This window comes from Lagopus muta, chromosome 5 (assembly GCF_023343835.1).
Source record: "Lagopus muta isolate bLagMut1 chromosome 5, bLagMut1 primary, whole genome shotgun sequence".
Taxonomy (NCBI): Eukaryota; Metazoa; Chordata; class Aves; order Galliformes; family Phasianidae; genus Lagopus; species Lagopus muta.
In genome coordinates, this window is record NC_064437.1 from 50,516,776 (window position 1) to 50,537,776 (window position 21,001).

The following is a 21,001-nucleotide window of genomic DNA, read 5'->3' on the forward strand; positions in this document are numbered from 1 at the left end:
TTATTTTTAAAGATAAGTCATGCTTTTCCTTGAATGACAGCTTATTATCCTGGTAAGTTTAGCTGGAAGCAACCTTGTGAGAGTAACAGCACCTGCAGCTGCCTGTGGGGAAGTGCCCTCTTGTTAGTGGAGCCTGGGATCACCTGCCTGTGGGACAGCACAGCTCATAAGGCCTGTGGGGTAGAGCAGCTGGGCTGGGTTCTAGTATTGTGGTCAGGCTGCTTGTTGATGTAGGCCCTGGCCAGAAAGAACTGAAGAGGGAAGGATGAGATGGCAGGAGCCATCTAAATTAGGAATCAGGGAGGTGGTGAAGGATGGGCCTAGCTGCAGTGGGAGAGCAGAGGTAAGGCTGGCTGCAGCATGGGCCTGTGCAGGCTTGGGTGCCTGGGTTAGATTGGGGGGATGACAGCTTTGCGTTGCGGGGTTGGAAAGGAATGGATTCTGGTAGAGGTGAAGATATTAGCTATAAATTCTTCCTGTGCTTGGTTGGCTTAATGGCTACAGTCAGCTACCATCTAATCATAGGAGAAGGATGACAATACTATTGATTGAGGAGGCATGAATCTACACTGCTTAAAAACAGTTCTATGGATCTGACTGGTTTTTTATCCTTTGGGATCCACAATACCCAAGGTACAGAAATTTGGTATTTGTTGCTACTAAACTCTGGACATTGGTATTATTAACCATAGATTAAATGAACATGGTCTCCTGGATTGTTATATTTCATTATTTTGTGATGTGTAGGAAAGGCTTTGTGCTCTTTCAGAGAGCAAGGAGGGTAATGCAGTGAAGCACTGAGCAAGGATCCTCTTCTTTCTCTTCTTCATGGGGCAAGACATTGTATTTGCTCAGAATTCCTAGTTGGTTTTGTAAATGAAGTGTGATGTGGATTAGCAGATCAGTTGCCATGGTGTTGCACCTTTGCGTCTGATAGTATGAAACACAAGCTCTAAAGGCACTGCACGAAGCTGCTGTGCCAACACCATGGAAGTAAAACAAAGCTGCATATTAATGCGAGAGCATGCAATGCTATGGCCACTAGCCTGCTACATGGCTGGCTGTGTATTATAAGGGAAAAGTGAGATTATTTTTTTAAAAGTGCAAATTATGCATTGACAGTCAGCCTTTTGCATAGTGCTGCTGAGCAGTATCCAAGCTACTTGCTATGAAGAAAAATACCTTGGGACAAAGATATGTATGCAACAGCCTCCCACAGCCCTCTTGTGGGAGCCGCTTGGCAGATCCTTATTGCCTTGTGGTGGTTTCCTCCCAGCTGCCCTCAAAAGCAGAGCTTACAGGTGCTCCCACTTATGGCTGCACAGGAGCACCTAAATGTATCTGTGTGGGCAGCCAAGGAGGGCTGGCTTGTTGAAATTCTGTTCTAACTCAGTAGCATTGTGTATGTGGACTGCTGTGCTTATCTGTGAGATGGGATCACATTTGAGATCCTAACAAACACTCTTAGCTGTGAGAATCAAACCTCTGTGATGTTACTTCCCCTGCACAAAAAGGTAATATTCTGTCTACTGTTGTAAATAATGCAGGGTGGCCATGTGTTGTAGAAATTGCTGTTCCTTTTCTTGTAGGATGAGAGCAGGATGTCTAAATGAAAAAGCAAGACTAAAGAAAACCTGAACTATCTCCATCAAAATGTACCGGAGTTGTGCTTCAGTAAGTGGATGAAGTGTTCAATATCTCAAACCCCTCCTCCACCTTTGTAAAGCAATTTGCTTCAAAGAAAAGATGCTTATGTGCTACAAGGACATTTCTGAAGGGAGACAACTAGAAAATCAGCCTAATTCCTTCTGTTTTGCTCTTACTTGTGCTGAGTGCAGGAAAACAGATAGTTAGGAAAGTCTTGCAAGGTTTTTGCAGGACCTGGGGTGCTCTGGTGCCTTTGGCCCTCAGTGGGTGGTTTGAGCAGGCAGGGGCTGCACCTGTGTTCTAGGCAGCATCTGGATGGTGTGGCTGCAGCTGGTGGGAAGCATTTGTTATCTTATTGGCCATGAATAGATAACATTTCCTAATTAAGTGGCAAGAATATATATATCCTGAACACATCTGTACTTTTAGTTTTCAGCAATTTGAGGGGAAAAAAAAGCCTTTTCAGTGCATGTCTCTTGATATTCTGTATAATCCAGATGCAGTGTGAGAGAGTATTTTACTGTGAAGGGGAATGCAGCTTTGGTGATAGCTCATTAGCTAGGTAAAACATCATTCACTTCTGAAGCATCGTTTGGAAGAAACTCTTCTGCTGTGAGAGTCTCTTCACAGCTGTTCTCTCAACTCTGCCTGCTTACATCTTCCCTGATCTGCTCTGTGGGAACATGTCTGGGCAGCTTGTTCTGTGTGTGATAGATCTGTGGGAGCAAGGCAGCTTTACTAGGGCTACGCAGTAAAATCTTTGTGCTGTATTGTGGTACCCATGGCTTTTAGCTGGACAGTTTCACTGCGCCTTGAACCCGTTATATAAATTTGTGGTTATTTGTTTTCCGTATCATTTTCAGTGTGCTCCGTGCTGCACACCTCACCAGCTCTTGGCATCCACTCGCTGCTGTGCTGCAGGCTCTGGGGAGAAAGGAGTTACACGAGTTTCCAGAGTGTTATCAAAGTTGGCACTTTATTGGAGAAAGGTTTAAAAAAACTGACAAAGTGGAGGGGCGAGGGGCTACGAGGGCCGAGTGGCTCAGCTCAGCCCTGCCAGAAGCCGGCGAAGAAGGCGCACAGCGAGTGCCAGCGCTGGGCGCAGTAGGTCTCGGCCAGCTGCTCGGGGGAAGGCTCGGCGGAGGCCGCGATGGGGCCGGGCGGCACCAGGCGCAGCTGAGCCTCGGGCGGCGCTCGGCCCGGTCCGCAGAAGCGGGCGCTGAGCGGGCCGCTCTCCGCGCAGGGCCGGCGGCGACGGCGGAGCCGGGCGACGATCTGCCGCCAGAACTGCCGGCTGCGCGCGCCGTAGGCGGGGCAGCGCCAAGGCTCTCCGCGATACACGCAGCTCTGCTCCGCCCCGCGGCCCGACGGCGGCCGGCAGCTCAGCCGCAGCTCGCTGCTCCCCGCCGCCCGGCGCACCTCCCAGCCGCACCGGTGCTGCTCCGGTGTGGAGAAATGCCCCGACGGTGCCGACTCCGGGCCCGGCCCGCCGCCCGCGGCCCCCAGCGCGGCCAGCGTCAGCAGGGCCAGGGGCAGCCTCATCTCTCAGTGCCGCGGGTGCCTCCTCCGGTGCCTCGGCGACGGCGCGGACCGGCGGAGGACCCGCCACATGCCCCGCGCCCTGCGGGGACACGCGGCTGTCGGGGGGCGGCCGTCCCGCTGCTGGGGACCGCGGCCCCGCTCTCGGCTCGCCTCAGCCCTCTTCCCTCCCCTTCCCCCCCTCCCCCCCCCTTTCTCCGGCAGACCGGGAGCTCTCGGCATCGGGGCTGCCAAACACAGCTGGGGACCGAGCCGCTCGCCTCGAGTCTCCCGTCGCACCGCTCCCTCCCCTCATGCCGCCATGGCACCGCTGACCCCCAGCCTCCCCGGGAACTCACGGTGCGCGGCGGGCAGCTACGGGTGCGGGGACGGCGAGGCGGCGGCTGGCGGCGGCGGGGAGGGTGCGGGGGTTATCAAGGGCCGGGGGCTGTCCCCCTGCCCCCGCTTCCCGCTTTCCCCCACGCCCCTCCCCAGCCGCCGCCCCCGGGGATACGCGGGGCTGTCCGGGGCCCCCGGCAGTGCCCGCCCCCTCCGCTCGGGGTTCTTGGAGCTCTGACGGCCGGGCCGGGGGGTCCCGTCCGGCGGCGGTGGTTCTGCGGGCACGAGTTATGGCTTCAGAAGTATCGAAGTGGGAAGTTCTAGGACGGTTGTTTTCCTTAGCTTGGGAATTTTATGTACAGATGCGTGCGTTCCTGCGTATACCTACACCATCTCTCCCCGTCGGTGGGGCGGTCCGTGAAGCAGTGCCGTTATCCCGAGGCAGAATTGCCGGCGGAGCTCGGCCCGGCTGTGTCCCCGCGGCTGGGAATAGCCCGAGGGGGACACCTAGTGACACCTTGGTGTCTCACGTCTGTAGGAGAGACGTGCGAGGAAGCGGTGCCCTTGGAAGACAGCTGCACCCAGGCACGTAGATAACGGCTTTCGCACATTGGTTATAGGGCCTCTGAGCCTGGCTCGCGGGCAGCTGCCCTGGTTGCTGAGAGCAGAGATCTGGCTTGGAGTGGCAGTACTGGCAAAAGCATGCTTTAGTTACCCTGGGTCTTCAGGGATACCAGGCATCCTCTGATCTTTCCTGATTGAGCTGTTCTGCTTTGAGCAAGTGCTGTCCAGCAGGATTCAGTGGGGAAGACTGATACTGACTTGTTTGTCTTTAAGTCCTTAAAAAGAAAACAAAAAACAAAAGAAAACAAAAAACACTACATTTCTGCAGAGATTGAGCACAACTGCCCGAAGCGTGGTGTGTGGAGTTCTTTCTCCAGTTCAGGGGAAGATTAGGGAGTGGTTCCATTTCCCAGCTACAGGAAGAGCTGACATTGCTCTTCCTGTTTGATTGTTTTGGGAATAGGAAACAGCAGGGGAGAGAGGGTCTGGATAAGGAAATACGATGGCAATAAACCATAGGAGAGACTTTACAACCAGAAATTTCAAGTAGAAGCCAATAGCTCCTTTCCTGGAAATATGTATATACCTACCTCTGCAGGACGTGACTTAGCTGCTGTTAGCTGAGCACAAGATGCTCTGCTTGGCATGTTGGGTTGAGCAAATCCCTTTCATAGGCACTGAGGACCTCCCATGGATTGCAGGCGGAATCTTGGCATCCAACCTAGGGATGTGGGTACCGTGAGGCACCATAATGCACTGCATTGTGACTATTTAAGATCCTCTGTGGCTCCAGGGAGCATAAGGCATATCATGTGCCTTAGCTTATTCGTCCACCAAACCGTGGTGCTGCATTCAGATTAAGGTCCAACCACCTGTAATTGCTATATTCTATATTACACCGAGCTCCTTTTCCATTTTTCACATTCTTAATATCATTTATGCAACATGAAATGAGGTTGTCCCACATTTGGGATCACTTTTAAAGCAGGTTATCTTAAGTATATCAGATTTGGAGGGAAATAACTGATTTAATGAGCACTTTATTGTTGCACTTTACTTTGGACAGGTTTAAGTAACATACTGTCATATTACTGATCAGGAATTGAGGAAATAAAAGGAAACAACGAAAAACTGCTTAGACTTCCTATGTGGTAATTGTATCTTCCCTGATGTTTTTTTGCTGTGTTCTCCTGGTACATATTTGCACACTTTCCTCCATTATTGAGACTCAACTTTTGTGGTAAAGCGGACGTTAGTTCTCAGTACTGATTACTTCTGTATTAATTCTCCTACAAGTGCTGCAGTTTTCTCTCAGTTTTGATGAGCGTGTGGGGGGAAAAAGAACACCTCTAATTTCTTACCAAAGTCTCTGTATCCCTTTGTTCTATTTGCAGTTAGTAATAATAATAATCTAGCCCATGTTGCTGCTGTGGTTTGGTTTTGAATTTCCTTTCCTCCCCCTTACCTCTACACCAGGACAGAAATACTTGCTTTATATCTATAGAGAACCTGAAACCTCTTGGAAGATAATGGCCCTGTCCTTCTGAATAAGCAGACTCATGTAGGGAGAAACTGGAAGGATTTACAGTTGTGCTGGGGTTAGATTGCAGTTTGGAGTCAGGCTCAAATCTGGATTAAGGCTGACATAAGCACTCCCAAAACAGTCTAAAGCATGGAAGTCAGGTCAGTGCAGAGAATCATAGGATACAGGTCTGTGCATCTCCAGGATAAGGAAAGCTGACTGAATAACAGCTCTGCAGAAACAAACCCATGTAAGGCTTTGGAGAATCACAAGCTGAAGCAGAGACTTCTGTGGTGTAACTGTGAAAGGCAGGTGGAATCAAGGGTATCACTCATAAGATGCTTGAAGCCAGCCCTTGACTGGGATGTCGTATACAGTTTTAAGGACTGATCCTAAAGATCAACAGGACTGAGGGCAGAAGCACAGTGAGTATGCTACAGACCTAAAGAATATGACTTCAGATGAATTATTTTAAGCTGTGGGTTTATTAACTTAAACAAGAAAAGAACTAAGAGGAAAAACGTAGCAATAGAAGATGTTCAACCACCGCATGAAGCTGTCTCCTTATACATCTTTCCATTTCAGAAGCACAGTCCATAGCTTTAATCACAGTTATTTTACCAGTGGGTGAATTATCCTGGGTTTTTTTGTTGTTGTTGTTAACTCTTTGGACAAAAAAGGATTCTTCCATGTATAGGCTATTTCACCCACATAGAAGATAGCGTACAGGCAATCAGGTTAGGGTTCTGACTTCAGAGTGTGGATCTTTCAAAATTCAATTGAGTTCCAGTTAATGGGAAAAACGATGCTTATTCTTCTTACTGTATAAGAGTGCAGCAATAATTATTGCAAGAATAGACTTGCTTTGTGGGTGTTAAGTAGCCACAGCCTCCTGGCCTGTCATCCAAAGTTCCTTTTCAGAGAAGTAGGTGGTATAAAGAATGATGATTCGTAGATCTGAATTTAAATACACTACATGAACATAGCTGTGTTTAACCTACTTGTCTGAGATGCCAGTCTTCAGATTTCTTGCTTTTGGCTCGAGAGAATAAAATCATGTGGTAATAAATGTTGTCTGCAGGGAGGCAAGTAATTGAGAGCCTCATTCTGCTTTTGTTGAGAACAAGCCAAGCTCTGGATGGTATAAAAGACAAGAAGTGGTGGCTGAAGAGCCATGGGGAGACAGGTGTCTCAACTTTTCTCGGCAGAAAGGCAATTTAGGCCTACCCAGCATGGTGCCCAGCTCTCCAAGCTATAGGGTACTTCAGAGCAAAGTCACTAAGCGTGTTTCATTTTTCTTCCAACACAAGTGGTGAATAAGCATGGTTACTGGGAGGTATCGTAAGATTATTTGAACATTAATGTATTATTATCAGATTTGACTTGCAGACAGTTGAAATCTGGGTCCTGTTTCCAAGAGTACAGTGGGAGTAAAATGAAACAAGAAATTTCTTGTTGAAATTTTGTTTTCTTCTTAAGTCTCTTCTAGAACCTACTGAAGTGCTTCTCCAAGGTCAGAGTGAAGGCTTTGTCTGGGTTTACTGCCTGGTTGTGGGCCAATTCTTTTCTTCCATGCCAATAAGATTCCAATAAGTTCTACTCAGCCTGTCATTTAAGAAGACTGATTTTTGCAAAAATTACAGAAATGTTAAGAAAAATTTGTAGCACTGATCAGAGATTTGAAGACTTACAATTTCTTATGCTGTAGAATCTGTTTAAAATCTGCCTTTCAGTTACCAGGTCATGCTGCTGCTGAATACCATCTTGGTGGCATTTCAGAATCACCCCAGACTACGATGCTGCCCCTAATTCATTGGCTGTAAAAAAAATAAAATAATATATAGACCACCTTTTCCATTTCTCACTCCTGCAGGCTTTTTTTTTTTTTTTTCCACAAGCTGATCTGAGTCACACATCTGTTGATCTCCAGTGCTGTTTTTCACAGTGGAATTCAGGAGATCTTTGTGATTTGGGTTGTTGGTAGTGATTCCACTGCCCTATAGGAATCGCTTTGTTCTCTGCATCCTGTGTTTTCATTCCTTGCTTTCACTCGCTTTTTATCCACTCAGGCTGTACTCTTGATAGGAGTTAAACAAGTACCTGCTAATTTTTCTTTGTATTTTTTCTGATTACAAATTCCACCCATTCAGAGTTTTCTTATCTGCCTTCCACCTTCAGGATGCTTCTCTTTCAGACATGTTAAGCTTGCCATGCTTATTCTTCCCTTGTCATGGAAGGGAAAACTCAGGATTTTTCTTCATTTGTTTTTTCAGATGCATGTCAAGGATTTATTGTCACCTTTCAGGGAAACAAGGTGGCCTTGTTTCACTATTTCGAATCTTCATTCCGTAATTAATGGACTGACCCAGGCACTGACAACGCCCCTTGTTTTGCTTGCTGTGCTGAAATACCTCCACCACTCCAGCTTTCTTATCAGCTGATCAAAAATGCAAGCCTTGTGAAAGGCTGAGCTTCAGCTTTCCCTCTTTTGTTATTTAATCTGGTTCAAAATAAATCAGCGTCTGCCCTGACATAGTGAAGGAAATTGCAGAGAGAAAGGATTTCTATCACTGTTTAAGAGAATTTCACTGGAATACCAAAAAAGACCAATTCTTTCTTAGGACTTCTAGCTGGTTATTCTGAATCCATTTAAAGAGGCAGAAGATATATTCCTTATTGTTTTAGCAACAGACAGACATACTTTAAGTCGAAAACCATGCAAGTGCTATAGGATAAAAGTTCATTCCCTTCTTCAAATTGGCTTTTACCCTTTTAGATGCATGAAAGGAAAAATATCTTCGGAATGCTTCTAGAAAAGTGAAGTTTTTTGTAACTCAAGAAACAGATCTTAAGACTATTTCTTTGCTGGCTTTCACAGTGTTAGTGGAGATGACCAGTGTGCTGGGAAAGGAAGATTTTCATTTCATAATTTAAATGAGAAGAGTCAGCAAATACTAAAAGAGAGAGAGAGAGCTAAATGATGCAAATCAGTTATTAGAAAGGTAATACAGAAAATTTGTATCAAATGGTGTGTGAGAGCAGTTTTATTCAAGACACAGCAGGCACAGTGTGAGGATATCAGGCGGCTGTTAGCGTGAAGCCTGGTGTGCAGCATGAGATCCCCATTCCTCTGTGGGAGGAAACACGTACACACCACCAAGAAATAGAAATAGTGTGGCCAGCAGGAGCAGAGAGGTGATCATCCCCCTGTACTCAGCACTGGTGAGGCTGCACCTCGAGTATTGTGTTCAGTTTTGGGCCCCTCACTACAAGAAAGACATTGAGGCCCTGGAGCGTGTCCAGAGAAGGGCAACAAAACAGGTGAGGGGTCTGGAGCACAAGTCTTATGAGGAGTGGCTGAGGGAGCTGGGATTGTTCAGTCTGGAGAAGAGGAGGCTCAGGGGAGACCTCATTGCACTCTACAACTTCCTGAAGGGAGGTTGTGGTGCAAAAGGGTCTGGCCTCTTCTCCCAGGCAAATAGTAGGACCCGAGGAAATGGCCAGAAGTAATACCAGAGGAGGTTTAGGTTGGACATTAGGAGGAACTTTTTCTCTCAAAGGGTGGTCAGGCACTGGAATGGCTGCCCAGGGAGGTGGTGGAGTCGCCGTCCCTGGCGGTGTTCAAGAGGTGCCTGTATGAGAGATGGTTTAGTAGCTTGTGGCACTGATAGGAATGGGAGGGTGGTTGGACTAGATGATCTTGCAGGTCGTTTCCAACCTTGTGATTCTGTGATTCTATGATTGTAAGAAAGCTCAGGGGTGGGATTTCTTATTTTTCTTTGTGTGAAATGTGAGGAACATTCTGAAGATGTTAGTTTGGAGGGTTTCACAGAAAGAAAAAGTTGAAGCATGTCTCAAAAAAGAAATAAAAATGGTAATTATTTGACAAACAAGTAGTAAGTGGAAGACTGATCTCTTGAAAATAGATTAAATATCTTACGGTTTGAATAGACCGCTTCAAATCCAAATATTGCAATGCAATTGTTTTAAAATGTTGGTTTCTAGAACAAAAGGTCTGATCTGTGATTTTTCCAGTACAAATTCTAGAGAACCTAAATGGTACATGTATTTTAAGCAGGCTGACCTGGTAGGTTTAACAAAATGTTTTATTTTGTTAACAAATAGTCTATTTTTTTTTTTTTTTTTTTTAAGAGAAAAAATGCAACATGAGTAATGTTTTCTGTCATCCCTATGAAGTATCCTGCCTGAACTTTGAGAAAGTTCAGGTGTTCAATTTATTCAGAGCTTAATCCTTTTACCAAGCTGCTAATGGTCTGAGGCATGGAAAATTTGATTTCCATGATGTGTGCTGGCATGAAGACTTACAAGGAAGAGTAAATGTCAAAAATTAATTGTGAGAGGTGTTGTGTATCCAATGATCTATATCCTGTCTCTCCCCCCCATCCTCCCAAAGAAAAAAAGCCACACGACTGCACAGCACACCTTGACTGTAGGATACTGTTTATTTTGATGCTTGCACAGAGGCTTTACCTGATCGTCTTGAAGCAGTGGGAGAACACTGTTATATGTGATCTAAAGAGGAGGTTGGGCCTGCCCTACAAACTAATGATTTTTAATGAGCCAGAATACACAGGCTGTACAAGCCTGTGCCAACTTTGACAACATACAGTTTGTGGCTCTTGTATTAAAAAAATCAAAATCAGCTTGGTGTTGTGTTTAAGTAGAGCTATAATATCTCTAAGAGTGATATGCCATGATGAGTTTTTCCTTTCTTACCACATACTATCCCTTGCTAAATTTGGGATCTTTTGCCACTGAAATCTTTTAATCTAAGTGAGAATACAATGTTAGCGAGGAAGAACATGTTTCATTGCAACCATGCTACAGCTGAGCCTAAGCACGATGAAGCAGAGCACCATGCAGGTGTCTTACTCACATGGAACAGACCCTGCCCACAAGTGCCATTGCACTGGAGAAGGAACATACTCTTGAAAATATTAGTAAATATTAGTAATTCTTTTTTCCTAACTGGAGCAGTAACTGAGCAGAAAGTTTCTATTGATCATTGCTGTGAATGTGAAAGGCTTAATAGCAGGAGTGACTGTAGCAGAGGGCTCTCTGGGTTATGACAGCACAGCTGTTTTCTTTTTTAAGCTCTTGAAGAGCTGTAAATGGAGGCTGGCAGCACAGCAGGCAGATCTTACCAGTCTGGTGGGAACTCATGGCTTAGAAGCACTGGGTCCATACTGTGAAATATGCTTGCTTAAAGAGAGAATATTATGGTTATTAATTATCATTATCAGTTGATTTATTATAATTTATTGGCTGACAGTGCTAATGTTCTGCTGTAATCCTAAATCCTAAATGTAAGAGACAAAATGTCTAATCACTGGTTTGCTGCCTTGAAACTCGGCTCTGTTACATAATTTCTTCCCTCTATCAACAAATACCAAGAACATTTTCTGTGATGCTGCTTTTGGTGACCATATTACTGATCTGGTCATCCATAAACACCTTATGCACTGTTATTTTATGCATACATGTATTTAAGTTACTTTGGAAAACTGATAGTTCATTTTCTGTTTTTTTCATATTTTTATTTCCTGAAATGTAGGTGGAACACTGGAAAGAGTTTTCAGATTGACCATCAAACAAAAGACAAACCAAGCTCTACATAGCTACTAAATATCATTACAACTTGTCACTTTTCAGTATGATTTCTGGTTAATTCAGCTTTATTAGCAGCAACAATTGCAGCAAGTGTGCAAAACCAGATTGTATTATCCCATCTGCATCACTTTTTCCGTTCATTTAGTCAGAGTCTGGGGAGTTTCCCATGCTGAATCAGGTATCTTCATTCAGTAAGTCATAAAATAGAAGAGTTTGAGTTGGAAGGGAACCCTTGAAGGTCATCCAGCGCAACTCCCCTGCAAAGACCAGGGACATCCACAGTTAGATCATGTTGCTCAGAGTTCCCTCCAGCCCGACCTTGGTTGTCTCCAGGGCTGGGGTGCCCACCACCTCTCTGGGCAACCTGTGTGCCTCATCACTCATAGCGTAAGAAACTTCTTCCTTATGTCTGATCTAAGTCTCTCCTCTTGTAGTTTGAAGCCGTTTTCCCTTGTCCTATCACAGCAGACCCTTCTAAGTAGTCTCTCCCTTCTTTCTTTTATTCCTTTCTTTCTTATATATATATTTCTTAATGTTTTCAGAACTTTCACTATTAGGCAGTTATCCTATTGTATAGATAGCACAGAAAAATATGGACTGTGGGTATAGGCCAGGTGTTGTTCACTGGGTTTTCTAAAATGTCTTGAATGATTGGAGGCAAGGATGAATAAAGGATAACGAGCCCAGACTTGAATTACTAGAAATCTGTTGAAGCCAAATATGCTAGGAGAAAATCTGTGCTCTTCGGTGTGAATTTAAAGCAGTGCTTAAAACAATAACTCTGAGGAATAGGCAGTACGTGGTGGTATTGCCACCTGCATGTTCCTGTGTGCAGGGAAAGGGGGAGGATTCAGAAAAGTGGCTAAGATTATAACAACAAGATAAATGAAGAGTTTGGTGGTGGTTGTCATGTAACTGTGGTGATGAAACCGCTTCCAGGCACCACATGGGGCACTGGATGGATGGTGTTTCTCAGCCCCTTGGGAAAAAGCAGCTTATGGAGAGCAAAGGATTAATTTTTCAACATTGTTTTTACTGAGGAAAAAGTCAACTAATTGAAATTCATTCACTTCATGTGGTGTGTGGTATGTGTAGGTGCAGCATCCGAAATCCAACACGAGAGACATGATTTTGGCAACAACAAAGCAGCAGATGCTTGTGACAACTGGGTGGTGCAACAGATTTCTCTTTTGCTACCTAAGTCAGATGTTTTTCACTGAAATTAAGGTTTAAATGCAATGTTAAGATATCATCTTAGTACCAGCAGGAGATATATATAGATATATATATGTATACACACGGTTGAGGTATGACCTTGGCTTCTTTTACATTGATATTTTCAACTCAGCAAAGCAAATGAGTGCATTTAGGAAGAAATAAAGGAAGGAGGGGGGAAAACTAATTTTGGAAAAGCATCATCTCCTCCAATACTTCGGAACCACTTTTTGCAGTATATAAAGGCTAACAGAACTGTCACAGGCTTCCATGAAGTGCCGGTCATGAAAACATCCAAGTGGAAGAATTGAAAAGCTTATTTAAACGTAAATCTGCACATCTGTACAACTGCACTGGTTTTTGCTGTGTGAAGTGGCAGCTTAGACTTGAGATTGTGAACCATGTCTATTTTTGTGATGGTTTCCTTTTGGTTTTCTTCTCTACTGCTTTGTTTATCATTTAGTGATGGAGCAGTGATTTGTGGGAAGAGCTGAAGCTGGAAACCTTTCTGCAGTAGCTGCACGTCTGTGTGCATTTGGGAACAAGAAAGATGAGTGAAACAGGTATTTCTCTCTAGGTTAGAAGGCTGGAAAGAGGGGGTTGGGAGGAAATCTCAGGCTTTATCTATTAGGATTTAGGTGACTGGGAGTTTACTTTGAGACTGGTTTTGTTTTTTAGTTCTTTTTTTGTTGTTGTTATTAAGGTTTGAATTGCAACAATGTCACAAGGCTTCATGTTTTCTCATGCAAAACAAGCAACACATGATTTTTCAGTACCTTCTAGTTCCTGAAACAGGTATGTATTGGGGCAATGCTGCAGATGTAACAGGCTGCTTAGAAAATGGCAATCGCAGAAAGTTTGTGTATAATGCAAACTAAAATGTAATGTAAATGACATGACAAGCAAACAAGTAAGCAGTAGGCAACACAAAAATGGAACCAGTGTCAAGTGTATGCATGTATTGTAGTTAACTTCTGAAAAATATTGCTTAGAAAACAGGATGAAACATTGTCTCGATGTGGTGTTCTAGTACATCTAGTACTAGATGCTAGTACTGCCGGAAGGAAAAGAGAATGGGAATTATTTGCCTTAGCAGAGAAGGCAGCTGGTGTACATCATAAAGCCCTGCAAGGTGTACTGTGGTGGAGCTGGAAGATGTTTTGATTAGTATAGTTAGACCTTGGTTAATAAGTGTTCAGATATGGTATCTGTCAGGTTGGACCATTTTGACACCAAGGATATTTGAAGGCTATTTTTTAGGTCATCTTGACATTAATGGTACAGTAAGTAGGAAACTAGGCATGAAACTGAACTTCTTTCAGGCAGAGAAATACCTCACACATGGTCAGCACATAAAGGAGTATCTATTGATCTGAGTTATGAAATCTGTGCTTGAGGAATAGCCCTTGTAAATGTCCTAAAACAACACCTTCACTATTTGTTTGGTGTTTGGAAGTAACCCAGAAGCAGATGAAGTGCTGCTGAAGTTCTACTTTGGAAAGTGCCTCTTCTAAGGGATTGTAATGGTGCAAATATGAAAGAATTTTGTCTCTTAAATCCTGCTGAAATGAACCTTTGGATTTTTCTTGTAATTCTAATACATCTCATCACACTTGAGCCTAATGGTATTAATTGAATCTTGCCTTATGTAACTCAGCTGCTTGTTCAGTTGCAAGAAAAATATCAAGCAGAAATCACAGTCAATCAATGAGAAAAGTTCTTAGCAACAGAGGTGTTGCTCATTTACTGCTCAGGGAGCTGTTTGGGCTAGTGAGGAGTGTGATAGCGAGGTTATCATTCAAGAACCTCCCCAGTTTAGGAAAATCCGAATACATACAATATCAATATTTATATATTATTATTAAATCATCAACGGATGCAGTGAAGGGCTCTGCAGTGTAATTTTCACGTGAAGCACCTTCAGTAATATATCACTTAAAATGAGTATAAACAATTTATAGTATAGTATCTCTGAAGTTTGTTACAGGCTTGAGCATTACATTTTGTTTACTACAACAGTTTGTACAGCTGTAAGATATCGTACTTTGTATCATCTGCACATCAATAAACACCACTATAAGTTAGGTACTAACAAACTTTCTACAATTCTATGAAATTTTTCCAGAATCACTTAAGAGCAATTCTAAACTGTCCATTTAGTAAGCTTTGGAAGTAAAGGCCAAGCTGTTTTCTTCCTTAAGTCAATACCCATTAATTTCTAGGCACAATCTGACTTCTTAGTGAATCTCATTTAAAACATAACCAAAAGAAGTGATACAAAAAACCGTTTCCATTCTTAGCACAAATATGACCAGCTACCAGGCATTTGTGCTGATTATTCTTAAGAGAACATTGCTCAAATAAGGCTTTCACCACCTAGTTTCTGCAACCCATTCTGTCATATATGTTTTCATCAGTTGAGTACAAAAGTCTTGCTAGGGCAGACAGCTCTCAAACAAGAGCAAACCTTGTGGGTAGGTAGACTTTTCCTTTCCATTGATTAGCAACTTTTATCATTAATAATGAGTCTGTGCACATACTTAAAAAATAAAAAAGAAATAGATGTTAAAGTCTCCAGTGAACAATAATTTCTTGCACCAGAGACAGGAGTGTGGCAGGCAGTAAGGGGCTGTTCATCAGGACTGTTTTATTGGTGTGACAGGACATTCCATGATGGCTCTGTTGTGCAACACTGTGGAGTGATATGAGATGCCTTGCAGCTTTAGAATGTAGTCTTGTTCTTTTGGAGGAGATAAAAGATGCTGCCACTCTTACAGTATGACTTTCTGATTTGTGCAAGGAGGAAGAAAGGTAGCAAGAAAAATCCTCAAATAAACTGATACCGATCCTTTAGCTTCTGAATCCACGTGCAGTTCATATATGATCACTGAGAAAACAACCAAAGAGAATCAAACCAACAAAAACAATGATTATCTCTTTTAAGGAAACACTGGGTTTGTTCAGGATTGCTCCCCAGGTGAGGCACTGAGTGTACTGAATGACAGCTGTTAAATTCTGGTTGTGTGGGTGATGTTAAAAGGTGAGTAATCGCTAGGAACAGCCTAGATCCACATCATTAAATGCTGATTCCAGAGTTCGATACCTGGAACTGCTCAGGATCCTTCATAACAGCAGATGGATTTTCTAGGGGTTGAGCAATCTTCCGACTCAACAGAAGATGATGTTTTAATTAAGCAATTTTTAAAAAGTGTAAACACAGATTATTTTGTATAAATCCAGACACATGGCTTTGAAATAAACCTGGAACTAAAACCAAACAAAACTTTCAGACCTGTATGTACCTGTATCATATAAAACCATGAGAGGGGGGAAAAAAAAAAACAAAACAACCCACTGTTTTTAGTAGCTACATCTAACAGAGTAAGTTTTCTATGTAAATTTTGTTATTACACAATTCTCAGTATCACAAGTTAGTTTGACTGAAGAGCTGGGGCAACCAGATATGTGGGAAATATCTACCTGCTATAAAAGAGGGTAAGAGGTGAAGGTGGCAGTGGGAAGAGGTCAATGTGTGATTGCTGTGTGCTTTTGGAATGGGGTTTATACATGTGTCACTCCCCTGGGGTAAAAACAATGTTTCCCATCCCTCTGGTTTGGGATTTTTTGAGAGTATGGGCATGCTTCATGTGTAGGCAGTGAGCTGTCTCTGTGTGATGGCTGTGTGTGTGAAACATGCAGTTACTTATCCCTCTGGAATGGGGTGACGGTGTCTCTCATGCCTGTCAAGCCCTGTAAAGGCATTAATAGTCTCCAGGGGCAGCTCTGACCCATAGTCCAATTGCAAAGTGGCTGTCACACGACAACACTTGGGGCTGCTGCCTGGGCTAGCCTGTGTTGGCGTACTCATGAGCCTCTTCTCCATGGGGAGCTCCTCTCTGTCTTCCTGCTGAGGACTCACTGCATGGGGCCCAGGCTGCACCCAGGCTGTGACAGTGGTGGGTGGCATGGTGACAGTGGCTCCCTCCTTTTGGCAGGTGGTGTCCTGGTGGTAGGAGACCAGCTCATTACTGAGGTGGACTCTCTCTACTGCAGCCCTGGTGGTGCTGCAGCAGAGGGACTGGCAGCCCAGCAGGTTGCTGAAAGCCCGACGGAAGTCTGCATTGAAAGCATAGATGACTGGGTTCACTGAGGAGTTGGCCCAGCCAAACCATACAAAGACATTGAGGGTGGTTTGGCTGACACATGGTGGCTGCCCTTTGCTGTCGCTCTCAGGCTGGCAGAAAGGTAGCATGCAGTTGAGCAGGAAGAAGGGCAGCCAGCAGCAAACAAAGACTCCCATTATGATGGAGAGGGTCTGCAGCACCTTGGTCTCCTTGCGCAGGGAGCTCCGCAGACTGGAGGCAGGCTCCTTGCTGTGGGCTGGGCACTGCCCGCCTGCTCGTTCCAGGGTGGAGATGCGGCGGATCTGGGCCTGGGCAATGCGATAGATCCTAGTGTAGGTGACGATCATGATGGCCACAGGGATGTAGAAGCTGATGAGGGAGGAGGTGATGGCGTAGGTGCCGTTCAAGCTGACATCGCAGAGGGAGCTGGGGTGCCTTCTGTCCTTGGTTTTGTGCCAGTGCAGCTGCACGGGGACGAAGGAGATGAGGATGGAGAGGGCCCAGGCCAGGGCGATCATGGCGCAGGCCAGACGCTGCGTCATCCGGCGCTCGTAGCGAAAGGGACTGGCGATGGCCCAGTACCGGTCCAGGCTGATGATGCAGAGGTGGAGGATGGAGGCGGTGGAGCACATAATGTCAAAGGCCACCCAGGTGTCACAAAAGTGGCTGCCGAAGAGCCAGAAGCCACCGGCCACCTCAGTGACTGCCTTCCAAGGCATCACCAGGATGGCCACGCAGAGGTCAGAGACAGCCAACGACAGCACAAACCAGTTGGTGACTTTTGTGCGCAGGTGGCGGAAGCGCAGGACAGCCAGGCACACCAGAGCATTGCCCGCCAGAGTGCCCAGCACCAGGGCGCCCAGCAGGCAGCCCGTCAGTGCCTGCAGTGCTCTCGGGCCGCCCGCCGTGCTCGCCATGAGGGCCGCGCCTCGGGCTACTCACCGCACCCTGCCGTGCCCGGTGCTGCTCTCTGCCGGCGACTGCGGGGCGGAGGCACCGGCTCGCTGCTTAGCATCGTCCCGGAGTGCGGTGGCCGAGGAGGTCGGACGGATGGGCCCCCGAGGTCTGCTTCCGTGCTGCTGGGCAGAGCCGCGGCCGCCTACTAGCAGAGGGGCAGTGCTCGTCAGAGCCTTCACAGCGCACGGCGTGTTCCTGCGTGAGTGCCGAGTAGACTGCAATGAGATGCCTGGTTTCCTAAAGAGCAGGGTAATGCTTGGCATCTGCCTACACTGAGCGCTACTAAATCTGGGAGGATGCTGTGGAAGCTGCCTTCTCACTACAGTGTAGCAACTCTGTTTTGCTGTTTACTCTTGAGTCGAGAAACCCAGAGGGTGGAAGCCTCAGACCTCTCCAGCATGGGTTTTTTATTTTGGCAGAAGGCTGTCCGTGCATTTCCACAGAAATTAGCACCCAAAAACTGCCTGTGGAGATTTCAGCCTAAGGTGTCTTGTGATACATTTCAGTATTTCCATTTGCTTTTACAATGGCATACGTGTTGTTATATAAATGTGTCTTGCATGCATCTACAGCCTGCTTTAGAGAAGGTGTCCTAATGCAGGGAGGGAATAATCTTTTCTTTTTGAAGAATGCATATGATAATCCCATCACAAGAAAAGGATATGTATGTTGGAACGTGAATAGCAAAGATCAACTCATGTCATTACTTAGCTTGTCAAATAGGCACCTCTTTCTAGAGGAGATTTTTGTTTTATTTTCTTATTTGCTTCCAACTAAAACTGCTTCATCCACCAGTGTCAGTGTAAATAATAGCCAAGCCAGGAACTGTCTGATTTCCTTTGTATGGTGAAGATATTCCTGGTAGTTAAAATAGAGACTGGAACATTTAACATGAATTTTGAATAGTAAGGCTGGCAGCTTACCCTGTAAAAATTAGCATGTTTGGGATAAGTAGGCTGCATTGTGTCAGCTCATAACAGATTGTTAACATTTGGTCGTGGCTTTTAAGATTCAAATTGCTTTGTGCCTTGGAGACCATATTCTTCATAGTGCAGCACTGTGTGCTGTTCTTGCTGCTTCTTTCAGTTCTCTGGGAACTGAAATACATTCCTCATTTGTCTGTAAGACAAACTCTTTATTTAACAATTTAGAATTTTCTCTGATAAAATACATGCTTTATTAAAGTAATAGTTGCTGTCAAAATATCATAGGCTGTAAGATGCAAGCAGGCGGCACACTTTGGCTTATTTGGAGCCATCTGTATTTCCACATAAATGGATTTTGTCAGCATCTGCTAGCTGTAGGAAGTCTCTGGCTTTTATTCCAGCGCTAAAAACTAAATCTTTATTTGTAAGAACTATATACATTTGCTAATTTTATTCGATACATTTGCTCTTCTTTAACAATCTATGAAACGATCCTGAAGAATGGAATCTGTTAAGAATAATACACAAGACAGTAGATGAAATTAAGGCACACATGTACCAAAAATGAAAGCAATGTTTTTGTATGTTCAGCAGTGCTGCTACATGGCTCTATAGCAGAAGGTAGGCAGCATTATGGAAAAACCTGTTTTCAGTGTCTCCGTATATCTCCAGTTTAGCATTCATTAAAAAGGAAAGTGAATGTGCTCATGCTGTTTTGTGTGCATACGTTTTTATGCAAGTGGCTGAAGTCAAATCTAGCTGAGAAGCAGAGTTCTAAAAAATTAAGTTCCTAGAGATGTAATTGAAGTAGGAATTGAGGTAGAAGTGAGAGCCCCTACTGGTAGTCTCACTGGTAAAAGTCTGTGTTGTGGATACAACTCTTATTAGGCACAACTGAGACCACAAGAAGTGAGATGTTGTTAATGCCCTGATTCTAGAGAAAATATTGACAATCACATTTATCTTCCTAGATACCAGGATGCAAGATGCAAATGCTTAAGAAACCATACAGTGAGTCAGAGGCAATGACAGGAATAGAAACACTGCCCCACTCGTCTTTCTATATTGGTCACGGCAGAGTGAAGAGTAAGCTTATCGCAGAGGGAGGAAAGAGAGATGGGGAAAAACACAACACACTGTGAAAGCCAGTGTGTTGATAATGTTGCAGACTGTTTTTAAGACATGTGGATGTTCCATGCATTAAACTTATCCAGAATAAAATAGGAAGGGTCCGAGAACGATACTGTAGAAGATGCTGCTAGGCTGGGTGAAATAGTCTCTTGTGACTCCAGAATATTTGCAAGCTCATTCTTACTTGAAAAAGGAAACTTGCTCGGAGAATATGTGTAAAACATACTGCAATGTACATAAATGCATGTAATCTCTTCACACTGTACATTTTTTAAATGCCATCATTGTACTGGAAAACTGTCTGCTCAGTGGAACTTTTGTCAGAAACCCAAACCAGTTTCCTTCTCCCTCTCCTTCCCTTCTGCTTCTCTCACTTCTCTCTCATAAAGCTATCTCATCCAAGACTCAGTGCTCATATATTTATAGCACATATTATAGTTAAGCAGAGATCTGATTCAGAACTTAAAATTAAGCCTTTGATAGTGTACTATTACCACATTCAGAGCTCAAGCCTCTGTAGGTCCCTACTGCACTGGCTGATAAGGTAACTACAGGTCAAACTACATCTGCCATCAGGCAGCCCATGACCCTCCAGGCCAAGGATGTGCCTCCTGGGTGAGCATGCAGCCCTTGCACGCTGTGCCACTGTGCTCCTGCCTACTAGCATTGCTCTACAGTGAGGCCCAGCTGGAGGGCACGTATCGCTGCAAGGTCTGAAAGGCAATGACTGCACGCTGCAGGCCACGCTCATCCAACGCCAGTCGTTACTGCTTTGTCAAATGGATTTAATGTCATCAGAGTTGATCAGCTAGTTCTTTTACTTCTGATACTTTGTCACAGTGAGTGTAACCAAGTGTATGAAGTAATATTGTTTAGTGGAATGTGATTACACTGTGTAAAGACCCATTGAGGATGTTGGTAAAATGAATCTCTGAAGAAGTGGTCCACCTTACAGTCTGAATGGCAGCATTTGAATTGCACTAAACTGGGTTTTGTGATTACCTTTGCCACTACTGCTTTTGAGTGACTTCAAATGCCTTGGAAAAAAATATCATGTAGAATTGAAGGCAAAAACAAAACATCTGAAACAGGGATGATTATCTATCTCTCTACCTATTTATTTTGCACTGTATAGCTAAAGAATGTATCCAGCTTTGTGCAAGTGTATGCTTAAATACATGTGTACGTGTATTATCATCTTGACTCTAGGTAATTTATTCCTGTTTCAGTGCGATGTGAATTTCATTAACCTGATCATATACTGAGACTAGTAATCTATTTGTACAGTGAAGCCAACATTTACTGTTGAAATTAAATAGCATTTTTATTACAGAGATATGGCTTACCTGCATAATAGAATTGAAATTCACTGAATAATTCATTGTTTCAGAAGCTGTCTAGACAAGTTAAAGAAAGAATAATTAAGT

General features: G+C 44.3%; 2 protein-coding genes and 1 long non-coding RNA gene across 3 annotated transcripts; 1 reads left to right on the forward strand and 2 right to left on the reverse strand.

The window, feature by feature from the left end:
* Positions 1-200: 200 nt before the first annotated feature.
* Positions 201-2,619, forward strand: LOC125693600 (uncharacterized). Its single transcript, XR_007377173.1, has 3 exons — positions 201-343; positions 1,590-1,674; positions 2,511-2,619. It is a non-coding gene; the product is annotated as an uncharacterized LOC125693600 (long non-coding RNA).
* Positions 2,620-2,675: 56 nt separating this feature from the next.
* Positions 2,676-3,637, reverse strand: FGFBP3 (fibroblast growth factor binding protein 3). The gene is made up of 2 exons (XM_048945743.1): positions 3,525-3,637; positions 2,676-3,268 (listed from the first exon to the last, which is right to left on the reverse strand). Exon 2 carries the CDS (start codon positions 3,187-3,189, stop codon positions 2,695-2,697), a length of 495 nt encoding a protein of 164 aa, XP_048801700.1. The 5' UTR covers positions 3,190-3,268; positions 3,525-3,637; the 3' UTR covers positions 2,676-2,694.
* A 7,573-nt stretch (positions 3,638-11,210) lies between these two features.
* LOC125694118 (D(1) dopamine receptor-like) lies at positions 11,211-17,722 on the reverse strand. Its single transcript, XM_048946854.1, has one exon. It carries the CDS (start codon positions 17,475-17,477, stop codon positions 16,140-16,142), a length of 1,338 nt encoding a protein of 445 aa, XP_048802811.1. The 5' UTR covers positions 17,478-17,722; the 3' UTR covers positions 11,211-16,139.
* Between the last annotated feature and the right edge of the window lie 3,279 nt (positions 17,723-21,001).

Excerpts from the sequence above, each read along its gene's own strand:
- FGFBP3 (XM_048945743.1), bottom strand. The coding sequence starts at position 3,189 with ATGAGGCTGCCCCTGGCCCTGCTGACGCTGGCCGCGCTGGGGGCCGCG.
- LOC125694118 (XM_048946854.1), bottom strand. The coding sequence starts at position 17,477 with ATGGCGAGCACGGCGGGCGGCCCGAGAGCACTGCAGGCACTGACGGGC.